At 42.3% G+C, this 22,233-nt stretch overlaps 2 protein-coding genes across 2 annotated transcripts in view; one reads left to right on the top strand and one right to left on the bottom strand.

Moving 5' to 3' along the window:
• Positions 1–676, bottom strand: part of cltca (clathrin, heavy chain a (Hc)) — a 35,043-nt gene extending 34,367 nt beyond the window's left edge. The window contains exon 1 of the mRNA XM_080867418.1: positions 352–676. Coding sequence (XP_080723544.1) covers positions 352–393 — 42 coding nt within the window. The 5' untranslated portion in view covers positions 394–676. The remainder of the gene's footprint in view (positions 1–351) is intronic.
• An 8,110-nt stretch (positions 677–8,786) lies between these two features.
• nherf4b (NHERF family PDZ scaffold protein 4b) lies at positions 8,787–20,396 on the top strand (the record flags this gene model as incomplete). The annotated part of the gene is made up of 11 exons (XM_080867056.1): positions 8,787–8,823; positions 11,422–11,449; positions 15,193–15,257; positions 15,339–15,550; positions 15,645–15,843; positions 15,951–16,087; positions 16,180–16,384; positions 16,467–16,663; positions 16,799–17,008; positions 17,105–17,225; positions 17,359–20,396. 11 exons carry the CDS (start codon positions 8,787–8,789, stop codon positions 17,373–17,375), a joined length of 1,428 nt encoding a protein of 475 aa, XP_080723182.1. The 3' UTR covers positions 17,376–20,396.
• Between the last annotated feature and the right edge of the window lie 1,837 nt (positions 20,397–22,233).

The raw sequence follows: 22,233 nt of genomic DNA, 5'->3' as shown, positions 1-22,233 counted from the left end.
GAACACTTTTGCTGTGAATGGGGCAAATACTTATGAGAAATGGTAAACACATATTTCCGTTCATCACTACGACCTATTAGCATTATTTATAAGCTGTATTTCTGTACTTCAGACTTAAAGAAGCGAACGAGGGTGGGTAAGCAAAGTGTTAGCAAGAATGCTTGATGCTACTAGCCAAGACAAACGTCATCCACCCTGTCAAGCTAGTTAGCGTAGCACCAAACGCTAACTTAGCTTGCTAGCAATCTCAAACTTGTGTTGAGAGTCTCTGAAGCGACAGCCAGTCTGGCAGTTATTGCGACCGAAAGATGAACTTGATCAAACAATTTAACCATTCATTGATTCACATACCTGCAGGTGCTCCTGAAAGCGAATAGGCAGGATCTGAGCCATGGCGGTTCCTCTCTCACTCTCCTCCGGTCTCGTCTAATGCTAACAAACTACGGCTGCTTCTCTCAGATCCTAGCCGGACAGCCAGGAAGTCTCTAGTCTAAAGTCCAATTGTAAGCGAATTCTACGCCTTATTTAAAACGCGCTGTCGGTGTGACTGTACTTTATTTGTTTTTTATTCCTTCCCTTAACTGTTTACTTGCGGTCTTCCCCGGCTAACGACTGTCACTACACCGACTCCCTGGACCTGCAATGGCGGTGGAGGTTGGTCAGCAGAGAAAACATCCCGGAAATGGAAGTGCACTCAATAAGGCGGATGGATACGTATTTCGACTTTTAAAACGTGAACTGTGCTTAGTATGTTGCCGTTTGTTTGAAACATTTATAACATTTTAATTGTTCTTTAAAATATCAAAATAAGACAATGAACTTCAGCATAAAAATATATGAGAACAAACGTAAAAGTGGGACTACTTCTTTCTGTTCGCCCTTTGATTTTTGCCACATCATTCGTCTTTCTAAATTAACGTCATTCCTACGCGGTGTATAGTAGCTGTACACTTGTTCCTCTCAGCCAATCCGATCACTCGGTACTCAAACGAGTAATTCAACTTTATTCTAATTACGGGACAGCGCTAAATTACTTTAAATTACGATTTAAATGCGCAGAGGAGATTCTTTCCTTATCATAATATATATTTTCTTGATCCTTAACAAGAACTTACTGGTCAGTACGCAGTGTACACAGCATGGTTCACATTAAAGGACTAAGTTTTCACTACAGTGCCTATTGATACAGGCCATTGTGTTTGTGTTGTTTAATTTCAGCCTTGGGGTTTGGGGGGACTTGTTCTGGTGAATTTTTGAAATCGCCCCTGCATTAATTTATCAAGAAAATGTCTTTAATTGTAAAAGTATACTTAACACGTCAACACATTCCTCAGTAGTTTTACAGCTTTTTATTTATTTATTTATTTATTTATTTATTTATTTATTTATTTATTAACTTTGTGTGTCCTACATATTTGTAAGGCTGTGTCCCCTTGTGTTCTCCCTGAAATCTATACCTATGAATTCACATGACGACTAGAATCTATTTTCTATAATTTGGCAGTCAAAGGAATTATAATGTGTGAAATATTATGGTTAGAAAGTCTAATAGCAGAAATGTTCTGTTTTGTTCAGATGCATGCAATACGTGTTGGGTGGAGTGTGCAGGCATTTTAGTGAGTATTCATTTCCCTTTTTTACATCCACAATTTCTGTTGGCAGAGGATGTAACCTTATTGCTCAACATAAAACTGAATTATGGGAAAGCCATCTCTTAAGTGAGCTGACCTTTCAGCAGAAATGTTATTCTGTCGAGCCAGCAATTATAGCTTCTGAGGAAACAGACATCGCAAGAAAACGACTAGATCTGCATGTATTAGTCAATCATGTGTCAAGATGCCTAGCTGTGGTACCATCCTCCAAGATTACTGTGCATAAAGTGTGTTATAGGGGGATTAAATTTGAGGTGGTGAACATCTGATCAGATTATTGTTGTTCTTCCCTGCAGATGAGAACTGAACAACAACAGAGACTAAGCCAGTTCTGCACATTAAAAAACAAACAAACAGGATTCAGTGTTTATACGAAAGATGATGATTCATAGCATGACTAACGGATATCTATCCATCCATCCGCTTCACCTTTTCAGGGTCGCAAGGGGGTGCTGGGCGAGAGGCAGGGTACACCCTGGACAGGTCGCCAGTCTGTCACAGGGCTAACAGACACAGACAACCATTCGCACTCACATTCACTCGCACATTCACACCTATGGGCAATTTGGATTAATCAATTAACTACATGTCTTTGGATGGTGGGAGGAAGCCGGAGTACCTGGAAGGAACCCACGCAAACACAGGGAGAACATGCAAACTCCACACAGAAAGACCCCGGCCTGATGGTGGAATTGAACTCCACCACTTGCTGTGCGGCAAGAAGGTCTAACCACCGTGCCACCGTGCTGCCCTGACTAATGGATATCTAATAAAATAAAATAAAGATAACTGAGTCAGAATGGCCAACTCTTCTTATATGTTCTTATGTATCGACACCCTTCATTGGTTAGATCCCACCCATCTAAGCTCCTTTACTTTTATCTTACCTGATCACATTTGTTCTTTACTACAACATAGATGGATTTAGACTTTATTAATCTCACACTTGTTAGACGCACTGTATTAGACATACAGTAGAAAACAATAAATGAATGAGGAAAAAGTAAAACTGCCAAAAATGTGCTAAAATACACAGAAGAATACACAAAAAAATACACAGAAATGTCACAAAGACTTCATTTTACTGCATCAAGGGCATTTTGACCCATATTTATTTTTTTAGCTGTTTCAACACTGATTTATCCTCTGTGCATATTGTCATGCATTGTCATGCATTGGTCATGCAACACAGAGCACCTGTATAAAAAAGCCCAAAGCCGACTGTACTTCCTCAGGAGGCTGAGGTCTTTTAACATCTGCAGGAAGCTCCTGAGGATGTTTTACCAGTCGGTGGTTGCTGGAGTACTTTTCTATGCTGTGGTGTGCTGGGGGAGCAGCACAGCAAAGAGGGACTCATCCAGGCTGGAGAAACTGATCAGGAAGGCTGGCTCTGTGGTCGGCATGAAGCTGGACACTCTGGTGACAGTGGCAGAGAAAAGGACATTAAAGAAACTGATGGACATTATGGACAATGCTGGGCATCCTCTGCACACGGCCATTAACAACCAGAAGAGTCTGTTCAGTGACAGGTTGCTTCTCCCCAAGACAAGAACTAACAGACTTAAAAACTCCTTTGTCCCACACGCCATCAGACTGTTTAACTCCTCTCTGGAGGGGAGAGGGAGGGGAAACAGGAGGACAAAGGAGGGGGGAACAACTAAGCTGTAGTGCCTCTTCACCTCACTGTACAATACCTTGTGCAATACTTTTTGTAAATAGTCAACAGTGCAATAGACTCAATACTTGAAATGTGCAATTCACTTGTATTTTTATTTTTTATTCCTATTTATTCTATTTATACCCTTTGTATATTTTATTTATATTGTCTCTGTATTTATATATGTGTGTGTGTGTGTGTGTGTGTGTGTGTGTGTGTGTGTGTGTGTGTGTGTGTGTGTGTGTGTGTGTGTGTGTGTGTGTGTGTATATATATATAACAATTCTGTAACTGTAACTTTGGTCGTTGCTGTGCTTTTTTTGGAAGTCGAATTTCCCAGAGGAACCCACCCGAGGGATTAATAAAGTTCTATCTTATCTTATCTTATCTTATCTTATCTTATTGTACAGTCTGGCTGCTGTTGGGATGAAGGTTTTTGGCCACAAACATAAACACATCTGCACGAATGCACACAGTGTGAAAACCAGCCTGACTGTCACTCTTGACTCACATGAAGCACATATGAAGCAAGTTCAGTGGAGGCTGCTGAGATGCAGAGGACAATGAGATTTTCAATTTAAGTTTTTCCAGAAATGAACTGATGAATTTTGTTTGTCCAAGTCTTATGAAAAGAACTCATCTACTTATAATGTGTGCCTGCATCTGGAACAGACCAACTATGGCGTTTGTTTACTTCTCTATAGTTTCAGGGGAGAGCGTAGTAGAGAGTCCTGAATAGACCATTCAGGCTGCTGTTGCCATGGATTCACAGGGCGAGGAAACCCAAGACAGAGACACCATGTGTGTTACGATGAAAGAGTGGCTTTGGGACTATCAGCACGTCACACTGGCCTGCTCTCACTGAAAGTATAGCTGCAGATTTCATGCAAAATGAGGGGCAGCACTGGTAGTTATGCCACCCTTGCCCTGGTCTTTCATTCTGATTGTCTTATAACAGAAGCGTCTTCCATGTAGCTCAGTGAAAGGAGCAGCCATGCTTGGACTCAGGGATATGTGTAACTGGAAGCAACTTACAAAAAGGTGACTGTCTCCTTTACCCATTTCTTGACCGCTAGTACACCCCAGTGCATTGGCAAGCATTTAGCCACAGATGGGAGCTCCATGTCTTCCTGTGGCTGGGAGGATCCCATCAGGAATGACTGAGAGGGACTGACACTGGGATCCGGAACTGACATTGAAAAGCTCCTCTTCTGTTTCTTTCCCCTTTCCTCTTTTCCTTCATCTGCCTGTGTCACTAAAACAGCCAGTGGTTAAGGGACACATGCCACGCTGTGTTTTTGTGTTCATAATTTAGCAGTTTCTAGTTTATTACACACACACACACACACACACACACACACACACACACACACACACACACACACACACACACACACACACGCTAAATAATGCTTGACCATCTTGACCCTTTACATTTCTGCTCATGCACCTCAGTCACATGTGCATTGTAGCCTAACCTTTGAACAACAGTTCAAGGGGAAGTTACTAATTGACTGTGTGAGGGCCTTTGCTCCTTTCAAACAGGCAGCAGTATAGTGTGTCACAAGCCACAGATGACAGCCTAAAGCAGCACCAGCATTGTCACAACATTTTTGCATGAGGTGAAAGGTGAGAAATAATGAGCCTTTTATTGACTATTTCTGAGATAATTGAATTACAAAAACATGTTTTTCTGCATTTCAATAAAACCTTGAAGGACTGGTTTCACTGGAGGCAGTTATTTGGATATTGATGCCACCTAGTGGAGCGAGGCTCTAATTAGACCTCTGTGAATGTAAAATTTGAATTGATGGAAGAGTTTTGCCCCAGTTCTCATACTGTAACGAGGCGCATCTTTAGGCATAAGCATATGATCTCTGAACAATCAAAATGCTAAAGTACTCAATAAAAAGGGAGTGAGAAGGACTGGAAATGGAAAATTATTTAAACAGCAGAAAAGTCAGAAGAAATACTTCTGGTTCCTGGTTAGCTCAGTGGGTTAGCGTGTATATGAAATGGCATCACCAGTCAGGTCCCAGATTCATGCATATAATATATGGCTTGCAGCATTATAATATTTTCCATGTTTAAAGTTGTTACTGGTAGTTTTGCTCTGTCCTGGTGTGTCTTATTTATCCTGAATTGCAACATTCTCTCTGCTAAAAATGAAATAACTTATCATCCTTGTGAGAGTCTCTCCCAGATCACACACCCTGTGGCTACTTTGACTTTGCTTTTTGTTGTGGAAAAAGGCTTTTCACTCCCCTACCAGCTGTATTTCTTTTACAAAGAAGAAACTTTGACTCTTTAAATGTTCCACATAGAGTGCATGTCTCTGAACAACGTATAAAAAGTAACCTAACATCTCTCTCGTGTTCCTTCTTCCTGATGTTGCTGTCATTCAGTATCGCCACATCTATCACTACGGCCCTCTCCTTCTGTTTGTCTACCACCACTACAATGGCTTGCAAAAGTATTTTGCCCCCTTGAACTTTCCCACATTTTGTCACATTACAGCCACAAACATGAATCAATGTTATTGGAATTCCAGGTGAAAGACCAACACAAAGTGGTGCACACGTGAGAAGTGGAACGAAAATCAGACATGATTCCAAACATTTGTTACAAATAAATAACTGCAAAGTGGGGTGTGTGTAATTATTCAGCCCCCTTTGGTCTGAGTGCAGTCAGTTGCACATAGACGTTGCCTGATGAGTGCTAATGACTAAACAGAGTGCACCTGTGTGTAATCTAATGTCAGTACAGATACAGCTGCTCTGTGACGGCCTCAGAGGTTGTCTGAGAGAATATTGGGAGCAACAACACCATGAAGTCCAAAGAACACAGCAGACAGGTCAGGCATAAAGTTACTGAGAAATGTAAAGCAGGCTTAGGCTACACAAAGATTTCCCAAGCCTTGAACATCCCACGGAGCACTGTTCAAGCCATCATTCAGAAATGGAAGGAGTATGGCACAACTGTAAACCTACCAAGACAAGGCCGTCCACCTAAACTCACAGGCCGAACAAGGAGCTGATCATAAATGCAGCCAAGAGGCCCATGGTGACTCTGGACGAGCTGCAGAGATCTACAGCTCAGGTGGGGGAATCTGTCCACAGGACAACTATTAGTCGTGCACTGCACAAAGTTGTCCTTTATGGAAGAGTGGCAAGAAGAAAGCCATTGTTAACAGAAAACCAGAAGAAGTCCCGTTTGCAGTTTGCCACAAGCCATGTGGGGGACACAGCAAACATGTGGAGGAAGCTGCTCTGGTCAGATGAGACCAAAATGCAAAACGCTATGTGTGGAGGAAAACTAACACTGCACATCACTCTGAACACACCATCCCCACTGTCAAATATGGTGGTGGCAGCATCATGCTCTGGGGGGGCTTCTCTTCAGCAGGGACAGGGAAGCTGGTCAGAGTTAATGGGAAGATGGATGGAGCCAAATACAGGACAGTCTTGGAAGAAAACCTGTTGGAGTCTGCAAAAGACTTGAGACTGGGGCGGAGGTTCAGCTTCCAGCAGGACAACAACCCTAAACATAAAGCCAGGGCAACAATGGGATGGTTTAAAACAAAACATATCCATGTGTTAGAACGGCCCAGTCAAAGTCCAGATCTAAATCCAATCCAGAATCTGTGGCAAGATCTGAAAACTGCTGTTCACAAACGCTGCCCATCTAATCTGACTGAGCTGGAGCTGTTTCAAAGAAGAATGGGCAAAGATTTCAGTCTGTAGATGTGCACAGCTGGTAGAGACAGACCCTAAAAGACTGGCAGCTGGAACTGCAGCTGGTTCTACAAAGTATTGACTCAGGGGCTGAATAATTACACACACCCCACTTTGCAGTTATTTATTTGTAAAAATGTTTGGAATCATGAATGATGTTCGTTCCACTTCTCACGTGTGCACCACTTTGTGTTGGTCTTTCATGTGGAATTCCAATAACATTGATTCATGTTTGTGGCTGTAATGTGACAAAATGTGGGAAAGTTCAAGGGGCCGAATACTTTTGCAAGCCATTGTATATCCGGTTGGTTAGTCATCACTTTGTCCGTCTGTATCTGGATCCCACAGGATCTTAGCTCAGTCATTCTCCACCACTCGTGGGGGCATCTCCCATTTTGACCTCAGGGCTTCCAGGACACACTTGGCACAGATGTTTCTGTACACTGGCGTTCCATGTATGCCCTGCTGCTAGCATCTTACACCCTGCTGTTATGCACTGCAAAAACTCAAAATCTTAGCACGTATATTTGTCTTGTTTCTAGTCAAAATAATCTTATCGCACTTAAGACAAATTGAACTAAAGGGTAACATCCCAGTAAGATATATGAACTTGTTTTTAGACTGTGGCTCTTGAAATAGAAACTTTTCACTTCCATTGATCAATGATCAGGGATGCTAGTATCAGTTATTGAGCAGACATTTCAGGCTCGGGTTGCCCATCTAACATTTTTACTGCCAGGTCATATGTGATCATTAAAGTTTTCAGCTGAATAGATAAGATAAGATAGAACTTTATTAATCCCTCGGGTGGGTTCCTCTGGGAAATTCGACTTCCAAAAAAAAAGCACAGCAACGACCGAAGTTACAGTTACAGAATTGTTATATACACACACACACACACACACACACACACACACACACACACACACACACACACACACACACACACACACATATATATAAATACAGAGACAAATATAAATAAAATATACAAAGGGGATAAATAGAATAAATAGGAATAAAAAATAAAAATACAAGTGAATTGCACATTTCAAGTATTGAGTCTATTGCACTGTTGACTATTTACAAAAAGTATTGCACAAGGTATTGTACAGTGAGGTGAAGAGGCACTACAGCTTAGTTGTTCCCCCCTCCTTTGTCCTCCTGTTTCCCCTCCCTCTCCCCTCCAGAGAGGAGTTAAACAGTCTGATGGCGTGTGGGACAAAGGAGTTTTTAAGTCTGTTAGTTCTTGTCTTTGGGAGAAGCAACCTGTCACTGAACAGACTCTTCTGATTGTTTATGGCCGTGTGCAGAGGATGCCCAGCATTGTTCAGTGTCCAGATGACTGACTTCTGATTGCTTACATCTCTTCCATCTTCCTTTTGTCTTTATTTCCAGTCAGTTCAACTTTAAACCCATTATTGAAATTTTATTGCAGTTTCTGTAGCTCAGGCTTTGACAGCCTATCGCTCTTGTAAGCGGGCACACATTAGTTTAAATTAAAACCCGTTTTAACTAAAAGTCATTTGTTGAGACAGAACAGGAAGTCTTTGTACTTTCAGTCCACTGAACTTTGCAGCACAGACATTACCCACAGGAAGAGGGTGTACACTGAAATTATCACACACAGATTAAACATTTACTGCAGTGTATCTCAAGGGGAGGAGCGTGGGAGGAGTCTCTCCATGGAATCAAAATAAATATTTGGACAGAGAGTACTCCCACTGTGGCCAAACTGTGGCACATGATGGGAAAGAAACACACCATGAAATCAAGCAGAGGTAAAACATTCAAACTTCGAGCGTTGTCTTTGCTTTTTAATCAGTCGAATCTATGCTGTCCTTTTGTTCTGGACAGTTTAACCTTATGTGCGCTTTATTTTTCTGTTTCCTTATATCAAAACGTGTATCACATTTTTTTGTTTTCTACTGTAAAGCATTTGGGATTTATTTTAACAGAAAGTTGCAGTTGAACAGTGTTGAATTGATTAAATAGTTAAAGTTAATGAATTATAGATTTAAAATGTTTCAAAACTGGATACTTCTAGTAAAAAAGTAGGAAAGATTAATCCCAGTTTATCATTCATACTTCGAATAGCTCGTTCTAGTTTTCCCCGGACTGAGCTGAGCTCCAGGACTTTGTCTTTGAGTGTCTGCAGGATCAACGTGTCCTAGATCATTAAAAAAAAAGTTTCAGTGACCCATTAGCTGCACTCAAGTACCTGTAGCATACGCTGTTGTGCCCATATGTTCATGAGAGCTGCGTAGATTTGCTCTGAAATCTGGATTTCTCTGGGAGTAAATGGCTTAAGCATGCCATTTCTTTTTAATGTTTGTATTCACTTCACACTGTGACAGAGAAACAAGGACTCCACGTAGCTGGCATATTCGACCACAGATAAGGAGTGTTGTAGATTAGAGGAGGGCGACACTTTGTGTCTCTGACTTTTCAAGTTATTATTGTGGAGCACGTTAGCTGAGTGTGTTCTTGCTCCTTAACAACAGCAGTTACTCTTAAAAATAAAACGTTCTTTCCTGCCAGTTTTCTGTCAGGACTATTGTAATATGAGAAAAGTCCGATAACTATAGAACATCAATAACTGCCTCGGGCCTTAAGGCTATACATGCACTATATGGAAAAGGGTCCTAATGCCACAGGTGTGTAAAGTCAAGCATCTACGCTCTTTACAAACACTGGTGGGTCGTTTTAGAGAGTTCACTGGGGTCGCCGAATGTTGAGGCTCATAAAACCCATAAAAGTCTCCACCGCTCAGCTGGCTCGATACAGCGGAGCTCCAACATCAGCACAAACACTTTAGTCCACAGAGTGTTTCTTCTTACGTAGGAAAGGCACTGCTAAAGTTTACACTGTTTCTTTTCAAATTTAAAGTGGTTGAAACCAATAAGAATTTAGATAAAATAGCCATTTTTATTTATTCATTTATTTATTGTTTAGTTAAATTCGCCCTGGAACAGACTGACAAACCTGGTGACAATGAAGCCTGCCTCTTGCCCAACATCCGCTGGGCCGTGCTCCTGGCTGTCTAAACTGGATAAGAGAAAATGGATGTAAAAGTATTTAAGACAGCCTTTCATTCTCATTCATTTGCTTCATTCTGTATCGGTCTTGTATTTCAGTGACAAGGTGGCACACAGTGGTCTGTTCTTGCTGTGTGTGGTGAGGTGCAGAGATAAAGCTTGAATGCCAGATAAATCCATTTTCTGGTAAATTGCAGTAAAAAAATTGTTACAAGTTTAACGTTTCTGTAAAGTGGAGTTCAGAAGAATGCTGTCCAAGGGGGCGGTACCTTAGTGGGTACTGCTGTACAAGTTGATTCTGATCATCTGGATGTTTTCAGTGAGAGAAACATGTCGTCACTCATCCAGGTGACGTCTTCAGTCCCAGCTGACTGCAGGTTTCTAACCTTATAAACAGGACATCTGCACAATGTAACCAGCACCAGGAACAATGGGCTGTGAGGTCAGTTCCTTGATCATTAATATGCAAATTCTCATGAACATTGATCAGTGGCTGTTGATCAATGTCCATGAGTCCCATTCACAGAGAGTTGGGGAATGGCTGCAATCACAGCATGTAAGATGGCAAAAGATGTATCCTTAGGCCCCCTCCTCGATTCAGAGATGGTCTTTCCCTTGACTCCGCCCTCAAACCAGCGTTCCTCCCTGTCCAGGATGTGAACATCCTCATCATTGAAAGAGTGTCCAGTGTAGGTGTAAATAGACTGCAGAGTCCTGGCCTGACGAGGAGGCTCTTCTGTGTTGTGCCATCCCTCCACCACACCCTTGATAAGGAGAAAGCAGAAGAAGAAAGAGAGACAACAAATGAGTCTCTTATGAAATCTTACTGAATATCAGTTTTGCTTTCAGATTACATCTATAAAACAACACTCATTCATGCAGCGTGATGTCACGCACTTTTGGACGTTTTCAGCTTTCAGGTTTTTGAATTCCTTCAGCTTTTAGAGGACAAAGACTAAAGATAATCAAAGTCAGTCCCTGTTTGATGAACCCTCTACTGAGAGTCACCAGTCACATCCAGCTCTGATTGCTGAGCTGATGCCTCACAGAACATTGCAGACTTTCACAGAGCCGCATGTTCAAATTAATAATGCTATCTTGTGTTTTTAATATTAGTATGCTTTAAGGTGCCAACAGCAACTGATAAAGAATAAGCTCAATAAAAATTCAAGAATGGGTAATCTTACATATTGTGTGTGTGTGTGTGTGTGTGTGTGTGTGTGTGTGTGTGTGTGTGTGTGTGTGTGTGTGTGTGTGTGTGTGTGTGTGTGTGTGTGAAATAAATGTACTGTTTAAATGTCATACATACAGTTACTTTGATATTTACTGCAATTTCTGCAGGTTTGGTGGCTGACGGTGGTTTGAGAGAGTAAGTCTGCATTTCATTTCATTTCATGCATTAATGCGTTTGACTTGTTTCAGTGGCCATTCCAATTTCACTGTAACAGCTAATAAAATATGATGGTCAGCATGAACATGACCACACACATCCTCTCAGCACTATTTCTGAGTAACTACACAGTTTGACAGGATGTGTTTGACTGTGTGAGAGATCGACACAGCACCGTTTCAGATCCCCCAAAACAAACCAAGACTCTTTTTAAAAAATCAAGTTATAATTGTGCAGCTTTAAAAACAACTAAGCTGACGTTATAATGGCAACATAAGTGACACATCAAACTACAGTTTGTATTTACTTTTGTATTTTCTAATTATTATTTTATTTTTGAATTCATTTCGAACTTAGTGTCCAGGATGGATTTTCTTCTTTCAGATTAGTTTTTAAAGTTTTTGAAAATGTTTAATTTTAGTTTAGTTTTCATTCATTTCAGTGTTTATTATTCTAATGAGGAAATATGTCATCAGCGCAGGTATTACAATAAAAACTAAAGTAAAGGTTACTTTATTTTTTTTTATGATTATTATTTTATTCCATTTTCCAAGTTCCAAATGTAATTTTTAGTTTAGTTTTAGGTAAATATAAAACAAACAGCTGCAAACTCAATCTGAACAAACCAACAATAACCAAAATTGACCCGACAGCCTCGAGACACACAAGGGGAAACATAAAACATCAAATGATCTAATAGCAAAAAACACAAGCAACCTTTTAATCGCTTCTTTAACTTAACAGTAAACAAATACAAAATAACAAAGTATATAACTCAAGAATCAGAGACGATTACTTTTGTATTTTTGACTAGTCATTTAGCAAAATGTGGCATGCACCAATCAGCACTTCCTGTAATATTCTAGGGCCCATCCCAGGCTCACTTGATGCCAGCAGACATACCGACCTCCCAGCACCAGTAAAAGAGGGAAAATAAAACACAAGATAAATTTAACAATTCAGTATGAAGAATAAAAGCGAACTAAATGAGTGCACTATACAGGTCATCGGGTGTTCAAGATGGGCTTTACGGCTTCCAACAACTGCTCACACTGTCAGGCAAATTCACCGGACAATTACATTCACGCTCTTTGGTTCTGTCCATCAGTGCAGAAGTTTTGGCGCGAGATATGTGAAGACTTATCAAAGTGTCTGAAATGTAACATCCCAACTTCCCCCTTAGTGTGTTTGTTGGGCAGCTTAGATAATGTCACTACAGAAAAGAATATCGCCCATATGGTTTTCACTGCCCTATGCATAGCCAAGAAAACAGTCCTCATGAACTGGAAAAATAAAAATAATCTTAATTCTAACCAATATAGAAATTATCTATTAGATTACATTAGTCTTGATACAGCCTCTGCCACCACATCAGATCAATTGCTCTGGGCTCCTTCATCACCTAGTGGGGGTGGGGGGTCATAGTTTGGTCCCACCTTTGCTGTTGTGATTGGTGTGGGGGTAGGGACAGGCTTAGGGCGTCGGGGGGTTCCCCAGGAGCAGTGGGGATCGATACTCCGGGCTCAACCCGGAGTATCGATCATGGCCTATTAAGGGCTCTGTTGACTCTTAGGTGACGGTTTCCTGGTGGCTGCGTGCAGCGGGGCTAGGGGAGGGTCTGTGCTGACGGACGTGGGTTACTGACCTGGTAGCCTGGCTGCCCTTGGGTGGGTGTGAGGTTCTGGGGGCGCTCAGTCTCTGGGCTGGGGTCCTTGCTGGGCCTTGGGGGCTTTGGTCCTGGTTGGTGTGTCGCCAGGGTTGTGGGCGGGTGGGTGCATGGGGGGCTCAGCCCTGGCGCGGGGTGCCGCCAGTGCATCGAGCCACCTGGGGGGCTCTTCAACTGTGGGGGAGGTTGTTACATCTTGCAGGAGCTTTCCTCTCTTCAGGAACTGACTCTGCAGGAGGGGGAGATACAGGAGAGGTGGAGGAAGATCTCAGCCTGGGCGTCTATTGTCTTGTGTAGTCTGGAAGATGAGTGGATGACGGGGTGGGTGCAGTTTTCTCTGTGGTGGGGTCAGGTGGGCTGTCCCGGGCTCTGTGGGGCCGGGCGGCGCTGCTGCCACAAACAACCACCACTGCCCTGGTGGGTTGCAGAGTATGGGGGTGCCTACTGGGCTCGGGGGGGACTTGCCCCTCCCTTCCTTCCTTCCTTCCCTCCCCATCTCCAGCTGCCTCCCTCTTCCCGCTCCACCACAACCACCCACACATGCAGGGCCTTGGAGTAGGGGTATGTCACCAGGGTGCAGAGGAGGCTACCCCCCCCCCCCCCCCCCCCCCGTCCCCTTCTGGCTGCCTCTGCCTCAAATTTATCCCACAACTTAGACATTCACATTACTCACACTCTCATTACACATACATATAGGATCTTGGGGGTGGGCACAATCACGGAGTCCAAATTACCATCAGGGTGTATACCTCACCCCTGGCGTCGTTGCCCACCTCTCAATTTTAAATACACGTAGACATTGAGGGCTAGCAGGAGGGACTATGCGCTTACCTGCTGCTCTCTGGCAGGTAGCTCCATGCCCTCCTGGGTTTTAAATGCACCTTAGAACACACATGCATCAACACTACAATGAGCGGGTGGAGGGAGGTTTGGAGTCTTCTCTCACCCCCGTTCTCTGCGGCCTGCTGGAGCGGGGGGGCTAGGAGGAGGAGTTGGCCACCCCCTGGCTTCTGCTCCGCGGCTGCTGAGTGACCCCTCATCTGGGACTCTCCTCAGCTCTTGTGTGGCCCCCCCACACCCTCTAGCAGATGAAGGAACCTTTTAAAAACAAGCGCGTCCATGCTCACAGGTGTACACACGGGTGCTCGCACACACAAACTACACCCTTTTTGGCTCCTACCTCAAAGCACACTGTGTTCTGTTGATCTTATGTGCTGCACAATAATATTCAATATTTAGTATTTACTGTTACATTCACATAGATCATCACGATGATGTTGTTTATTATATTGCTCTCTTTTTTTTGCTTGTTTTCTCTTTTTTCTTTCTCAGCTGGTGATTGATAGATGCATTTTTGTCTGTTTGTTTTTTGTTTTTTGCCCTTTATCCCCGTCCCTCTTCCCCGCTGTTTTTCTTTCCCCCAGTCACGTCTGTCCCGTGTGTAGCAAGTGAAAATAAAATAAAATAAACAGTAAAAGGTGAATCGAATAGACCAATACAGCGAGGCTGGGACGGCCCAGTTGGTAAAGTAAATCCGTTGGGCATCTTTCTTTGCCTTTAGACAAAAATTCTGATGCAAAAGAACCAAACGGGACAGGCGGGAAAAAAAGAAAAAAGAACTAAATGTGAACGCGGCAAGAAGATTATGGTTCAACATTTTTGTTTTCTTTATGTTCATGTATGTCGTGATGTGCAATGTGTATCAAAACTAACACAACACCAGTGTGTTACGTGACCCCTAGATGCACGGTGTTACCAACTTTACAGATGTGTAACTGTCAGAGACTCTACCACCGTTTGAATGGCTCAGCATGCTGACTTTTGGAACCGTGTAATCTTTAAAACTCTCGATACAAGATCAGACCATTTATTAAATATGTAAAGTGCACTTTGCATAAACTTTACTGCATTACATGTAGAAAGCAACTAGAAGCAACACCGTGATTACAGTGCATTACTGCACACACTGTATTGCACACAGAGCGAGAATTACTTTAATAATTTCCATTAAAACCTACTATGAAGTTGTAATTAAAGTACATGTCTCTCTTTTAAGGAAATTTACATTTAATCCTAAAGAGGGAATAGACAACCCAGCGATGGTCATCACAGATGATGCAGGTACCCCGCTTGCCTGTGTAGTAGCCATTGGGCAAAGCCTGCTTGCTTTATGACAGCTCTCTTGTGTCTCTTCTGGTTCAGGCTCTGTGTGGACGCCCATCCCGCGCTCGTGTATCCTTAAACGCGAGGATGGCGAGTTCTACGGCTTCCATCTGCGTGTGGAGAGGGGCCGTCAGGGACACATAATTAGTCATGTGGTATCAGGTGGGGTCGCAGAGCGTAGCGGCCTTCGAGACGGAGACAGACTGCTAGAAGTCAACAACTGCTATATTGATGATGTTCCTCACCCTGAGGTAAGACAAGCTTCCTTCATAGTTAAATAGAAACCAGAGAAGCAACACAAAGCTGTCTAACTGGATCTGTCACGTTTCCAAATGTATAAATCAGGTGGCTAGGAAGATAAAGGTAAGCGGACGCCAGTTGTGTTTATTAGTGCTGGATGGAGAGGATTATGAACGGGCTGTGTCCCGAGGTCAGGACCTGCAACGTCTGGCCCACATGGATGAGAGCTGCAAACCACCCAGGCTTTGTCACATCACCAGGGATCCTGTCTCAGGTCTGGGCATCACCGTTACTCCTTTGGAAGGTAAAACGTCTCCCTGTAATCACAAGAAGCCTAAGATTTGAGATCAGATGTCCGGGTTGAAGTCTGTGCAGTGTTATTCAGATGCTGCTCCTGTTTCGGCTCCGTAGGAGAGAAAGGTTGCTTTGTAGTGAACCCAGTGGCAGGAGGTGCAGCTGAAAAGGCAGCGGTGCGTCAGGGAGATCGGCTGGTGTGGATAGACGGAGCGATGGTGTCTGATCTCACACACTCCGCACTCAGCAAAATGGTTTGTGGACTTTTTGTAACTGTGTGATGCAGCAGATAATACATCAGGTTATCTTTGGTCTAACAATAATATCTCCATATATTTTATTGTAGATGAAGAAATGTGGTGATCACATCACCATCTTAGTGATCGACAGCGAGAGTGAAAAGAAGTACACGCAAAGGCGGCTCCCCGTCCTGCCCACCATGGCTACCCCTCATCAGCTACCTTATAGAGCCCGAACACTCCACCTGACCTCTGTGTCTGAGAGCTTTGGTTTTCTTCTACGACTGGAGAAAGTGCCATCAGGACGCACATGTGAGATGATGAAAAAATGCTGAAAACTGAATTATTTTCACTGTTTTGCTGTTAAATAAACTGGGTACATATTAACCAACAGATCACGTCCTGCGTGAAACGACCAGAGGCAGTCCTGCAGAGAGGGCGGGTGTGAGGGATGGAGAGCTGCTGCTGGAGGTCAACGACGAGTCAGTGGAGTCACTGAAGCACGAGGAGGTTGTGGACAGAGTGAAGCTGAGCGGACGAGAGGTCCGTCTCACCACCATCACTCCCAAGGGGCTAGAGTTTTATACGCAGGTGGCCATCACTTACCACATACGTGCACTGCTTTTCCAGTTGATTCAAGTGTACATCGAGGGTGGTGCACCCATTTGGAGGCCACACCTGGTACTGGGATATTGTTACGTCTTTCCTTTGTTTTCTCTCCTGCAGCTGGGTCTGTCTCCGCTTCTTTTCTGTGAGGATGATGCACCTGATGAAGGAAAGGAGAGTAGTATGCTGACTTCTGTAGAGGAGAACTCACCACCAAAGGAAACGCATGCCTCAAGTCATCTTAGACTCTGCTCTCTCCAGAAAGGCCCTTTGGGATTTGGCTTTAAATTAGGCTGTGACCCACAGAGTCCTGGGACTTTCATCAGTCAGGTTTTAGTGTTCTTTTGCATAAACACACACACAGAAAAGTCATAAGCTTCAGTTTTGTGTCAAATCTTGTAAACTTTTTTTTACTTGGCCTCGTAGGTTGCTTCTGGGGGTCCTGGGCAGAGTGCTGGACTGCTTGTGGGTGACGTAGTGATGGAAGTCAATGGACAAAGTGTGGACGGAAAACCTCTGGAAGATGTGACTATGCTTGTGGAAGAAGGTGGGCACATTCCTTCATTGCTAGTCACACATACGACACGCTACACCAAGATGGAACAGACTGAAGCACCCAGCAAAGATGTCACTCGCACAGAGGTGGCAAAACAGTTTTTAACTTTGTGTTTGTATCTCAGCAGGAGGAAGAAGATAACGAGATCTCAGCTTTGTGAGCGGAACAGATATAAACCTCGAAGACATTTCCCAGCACGATGCTCCCACTCAAGAATTCCAGATTTTAATCCTTGCCAACATTTTCAACACACAACTTCACTTAGATAGGATGCAATCAAACTAGAAACCAAATGCTTCACGGCTTAAACGACTCTCTGGTTAAACAACAACAAATGGCCCTCCCCCCTCCCATACCATGGTGGACTTGAAGCTCTTTCCCCCCACGACCACTGCTTAAACAGTTTTTTGTGTTTAATGCTACTTTAAACACCTGACTGATCAAATTCTCCCATCACAAGAAAGATTTTTGAAAGCCTGAAACAGACCAGATGCAAGTACGAGAGCTCTCTCAGATGACAGAACCCTTTAAAGGCATTTGTATCATATTTGATACATTTAATAGTTTTTGGGACTTGTGATCTTTTCCCCTGAAAAAGCAAAATGAATAACACAAAACATTCTTGAGCAAAGATTAAAAAACAAAAAGATGTAGCAAATATTGTGCAATTAAATCAATTTCATCAACACTCCAATAAAAAAATAATGATGTTCAGGCTTTATTAATAACACTGAGTGTTGCAGGCAGGATTGGACCCAAACGAGGTGAACTTAAGAAACTCAGTTTATTACAGGAAAATAAGAAGAACAAAAACTAACTGAACTGGGAAAACAAATAAACTAACAGGCAGGCAAACAGAAGACACAACGAGACCAAGGGTGAGCAGACATTAACAATACGACAGAGAACAAAGGAAACACGGGGCTTATATACACAGGGACTAGTCAGGGAATGGAAAACAGCTGGGAGGGATTGGACTGACGAGGTAAAACTGAACACTCTGACACCAGACACGGACCTTCAAAGTAAAACAGGAAACAAGAAACAATTTACAAGGACGCAGTCTGACACCGATCTAAATCTAGAATAATAATCAAAATAGCACAACTACAGAACCAAAACATAAATCATAATACAGAAATATACCAAAATATAAGAAACTGACCCAGAACCGTGACAATGAGGAGAAGAAATCACACTTTTGTTGTGGCTTTTCATAACAGGTGAATTCTCCAGAACAGTCCCACATATACGATACACATAAAAGTAGAAACACAATTCAAACTACAGTAATATGCACATTTTATTGTATTTTTTCTAAAACAACGTTTATCTGAAAATGTCATTTACATCAGTGAAAACGCACTTGGAGTGCAGAGGATGCTTTTTTAGTGCCTGTAATGAACTGCACAGACAAAGACACAAAACAAAGAAAATGAAAATGATAATCAAGTTTCCAGTGATTGTCTCCTTTCAGACTATAATTCCCAACTTTGTACATCTACAAAAATTCTTTAGTCTAGATTTTCAGCTTTCCTCCTTCCAGCTCACTCATCCTCCCAACGTTTGATGATGTAGTTTGTTTTTTTAAAAGAAAATAAAATCCTGGAGACTTTGTTTTGCAGCAAAACAAAACAGTAATCATTGTTTAACAAAATATGAACATTTTATTGGGCAAAATGAGCTACAAGGTGAAAAAAAATCAAAAAGGAATGTTTCCATATGAGGAGGCTAATACGACTAATGCAGTTATTCATATATACATATGTGTATATGTGTTTCAAGAAAGCAGAGGATTAACCATACAAAGAAACAATATGTTCTATGATTTTCTTTAAGCAGGACAAAATGATTAGTGAAACTAAAATATAACAGCTGGTCACTTTTAACAGGAGAAACCTTCGGTAAGAACCAGGCTCAGAGAGGAGCAACCAGGCTCCGGCTGGGGGTGAGGGGAGACAGGAAATGAGAAACAAAACGAGAGCAGAGAAAAACGGGACAAAACACACACGACAAGCGTTGATGACAATCAGCAGTGATGTCCAAACACACTGTGAGTGAGACTGAAACACTCAGTGCACTGAGCATCGTCCCATGATGCACTGAGCAACAGTCTTGGGCTATAATTCTTATCCAAGTGATCCATCAAGGAGGAAGGTTTAGAGTCTAATCTGCGTCTGCATGTCTCGGGATGTTGTCACCAGGATAAAAAAATACTATTAAAAAATGAGTTGGACTGTTCCAAAAGCCAGTGTCAGCCTCTCCCTGACAGCTCCACTTTATGCATGCTTATTAATCTGTCACACCATCAGTGGCTCGTGGTCACTTAAAGCCTACGTACTACAGAGGCAGAGCAGCATTCAGTCCTAGCTGCCTTTCCTGGCAGATCTCTGCTTTCTCTGCAGCGAGACAGCTCAAAACCTTTTATCAGTCTTTCCTGACCTGGTGCTCCTATATAATCTGCTGTGATGGGAAAAGCTTGATTTACATTAAAAACATCTTGTTGTCTAAATACCCTGAAATTTGTTGTTATATTGAGTCAGAAATATAAAGAATTATAAATGCTGCATAGTATCGTCCTTAGTCATGAATGGCTTTCACTTGAATACGTCCGTTCTGTACGTACAAAGGGAACAACAGCTCCTGTGTTGCACTGCTACATTGTCTTATCTAATGTATGTTTATCATGTTAAAAGTCTGACTTATTATGACCATTTTTTCAAAGACAGAAAAAAGATAAAAAGTTGATTCTAATGATAGACTATCCTTTCAACATTTATTTCTGTACTCAGTTTAATTTGATGTTTAACGTTAATGTTTAACTTATGTCCCATGGTTTAATAAAAATCACATTAAAATTATGTGGTGCTACAAGAAAAAGCTTTTGAGAATCTCATATGATTACAGCACGTCCAATCTCACCTGTTATTTGGAAAAATAATGCTGGGAAAGTCATTTTAGTCTTTGCCTAGCTCAATGCAGGAAGTAAAAACAGTCTCTCCAGAGGTGGAAGAAGATCTCTCCCACATGTTTCACCAGATATTACTGAGTATCAGAAGCGTGCCATCTCGTCTAACCTCACTGGTACCTGTCCTAGCCTGTGCAACACGCGCTTCCTCCGTCTGTAGAGTTGCAGCGATAACTAATGCTTGCTTCGCCTTTGCATCGTCCTCTTATCACAAAAATGAGTGACTTTGTCTCATTTTTGCAAACATAAACTGAGAATAAAAATTGAGGCAATTTGTGTTTGTTCAGTCTTTTCTTTGTTGTAACTATGCTTCTTGGCTATAAAGGTCTTACTGCTGGAAAGCCCGTTTATTTCCCCTTCAATGGTGTCACATTTGTAAGGAAAATGTGGGTTGAGCAGCAGAGTTGAGTATGTGGGCTGTGGCCATGAAAAACTCGTCGAATGTTCTCTGCCAATGCCGGACAGCTTATTCTGCTACTGACACTTGTTGGGTGTCATTTACTGAATTCTGAAGATTATATGCAATTAAACGGTTTATTCTTTTAACAAATAGGGGCCTCAGTAACACGTGGAAGGACCATACACAGCCACAACAGCCTGGCAACTCCTGGTCACGTACTGCGACTCAGCCAGTGTGTGACCAAGGTGGTGTTGGGTTTTAGTTCATTCCCAAAAGAAAAATTAAAAGATATTCTGTAGAAAACATCCAAGATGTCGGGCCTAAATACCCACATCATGAAGTTTTGCACTCAAGCTTGTATCTTCTTCTGATTCTACAAGTTCATTTTTAGTTTAAGCTCAAGCCCCAAACAGTCATTTTATCCTGTTTTCCTACAACAGAAATATTTCTACACTTACACTTTTGACACTCACACTGTTCAATGCTTTTATTTTGAAATTTGTCAATCCAGGAAGCCAAATGGAAAACAAAGTACAGATTTTATTTGAAGAAGAGAGTCAGCAAGTTTTTAGCCCATGAAACAGTTCAGCAAACAAAGCAACAAAAATGCGCTTTAGGAAGCAAAGTGTTTAAAATAGCGAATTACTGGTGAAAGACTCGCCCGAGTTTCCTTAATTTAATTTGTCCAGAAAGGAAACGTAAATCATGAGCCTGAGGAATGCTTGAAACTTTATGCAAAACACTCGTGGAGGGTGTGAACAGAAACCAAACAGCCAACAAACGGTATCCACTACGTGAAGAATGGCGCCATCTCGTGGCCTCCTTCTGTCACTACACCTTCAAAGATTTGTGAAAAATGCTTCAAAGTGACGTTTTTTCACCAGCAGAGCAGCTTCAGTCGATGACGTCACTGAAGAGCCAGAAAACTACCAAGTTAACCTGTGACGTTCATCATCATCATCATCATCGTTATATTTGGATAGTTGGTGGAGAAATATCAGTAAACAGTTGGCAGCGTTCCTCGCAGCATTCACTAGCGATTAGTCTACATTTTCTCCGCGTTTTTAAAGAGCTGAAAGACTTCACAGCATTTTTAAGGACTTTGTCATCACTCTGGACATTTTAAAAGTCTGAAACCAGTCAGCTAAAGTTTGAGAGCTGTGCTGCTTTAGTTTCCTCCAGACTGTTTTCATCCCAGAAGAATGGACAGAGGAGACGGACGAAGAGACAACCCGATTCAAAGTAAGAGCGTGATCGGTTGGAAGGCTACTGTTATTCCCCATAGGCAGTATCAAAAAGCTCCATACAGCTGTTATTCATGGGGTTCACGACAAAGCAAAGGTGTATACAGTTAATACTAATTCATATTTGGTGCCATAAGCATAAAAACGATGTAAATGCGATAAGAAAATTGTTATTATTTTTCACGTTGCATTAATGGTTGTCATCAAGAGACCCGCGATCTGTACATTACTCATCGGCTAGTAAGCCTTCTCTGGGATCGACTGGTAGTGACTCCACCCTCCACCAGGGGGCTTTCACGCGTTCTCCTCTTTGCATTAAACTACTGCATGACAGAGACAACTAAATATCACTCTGTGATTCTTTCCCCCTGTTTTCAGGGCTGTGAC

The sequence above is a fragment of the Rhamphochromis sp. 'chilingali' genome, assembly GCF_963969265.1.
Source record: "Rhamphochromis sp. 'chilingali' genome assembly, chromosome: 19".
NCBI lineage: Eukaryota > Metazoa > Chordata > Actinopteri > Cichliformes > Cichlidae > Rhamphochromis > Rhamphochromis sp. 'chilingali'.
The sequence above is the reverse complement of the archived record's forward strand: the minus strand, read 5'-3'. Positions and strand labels throughout refer to the sequence as shown.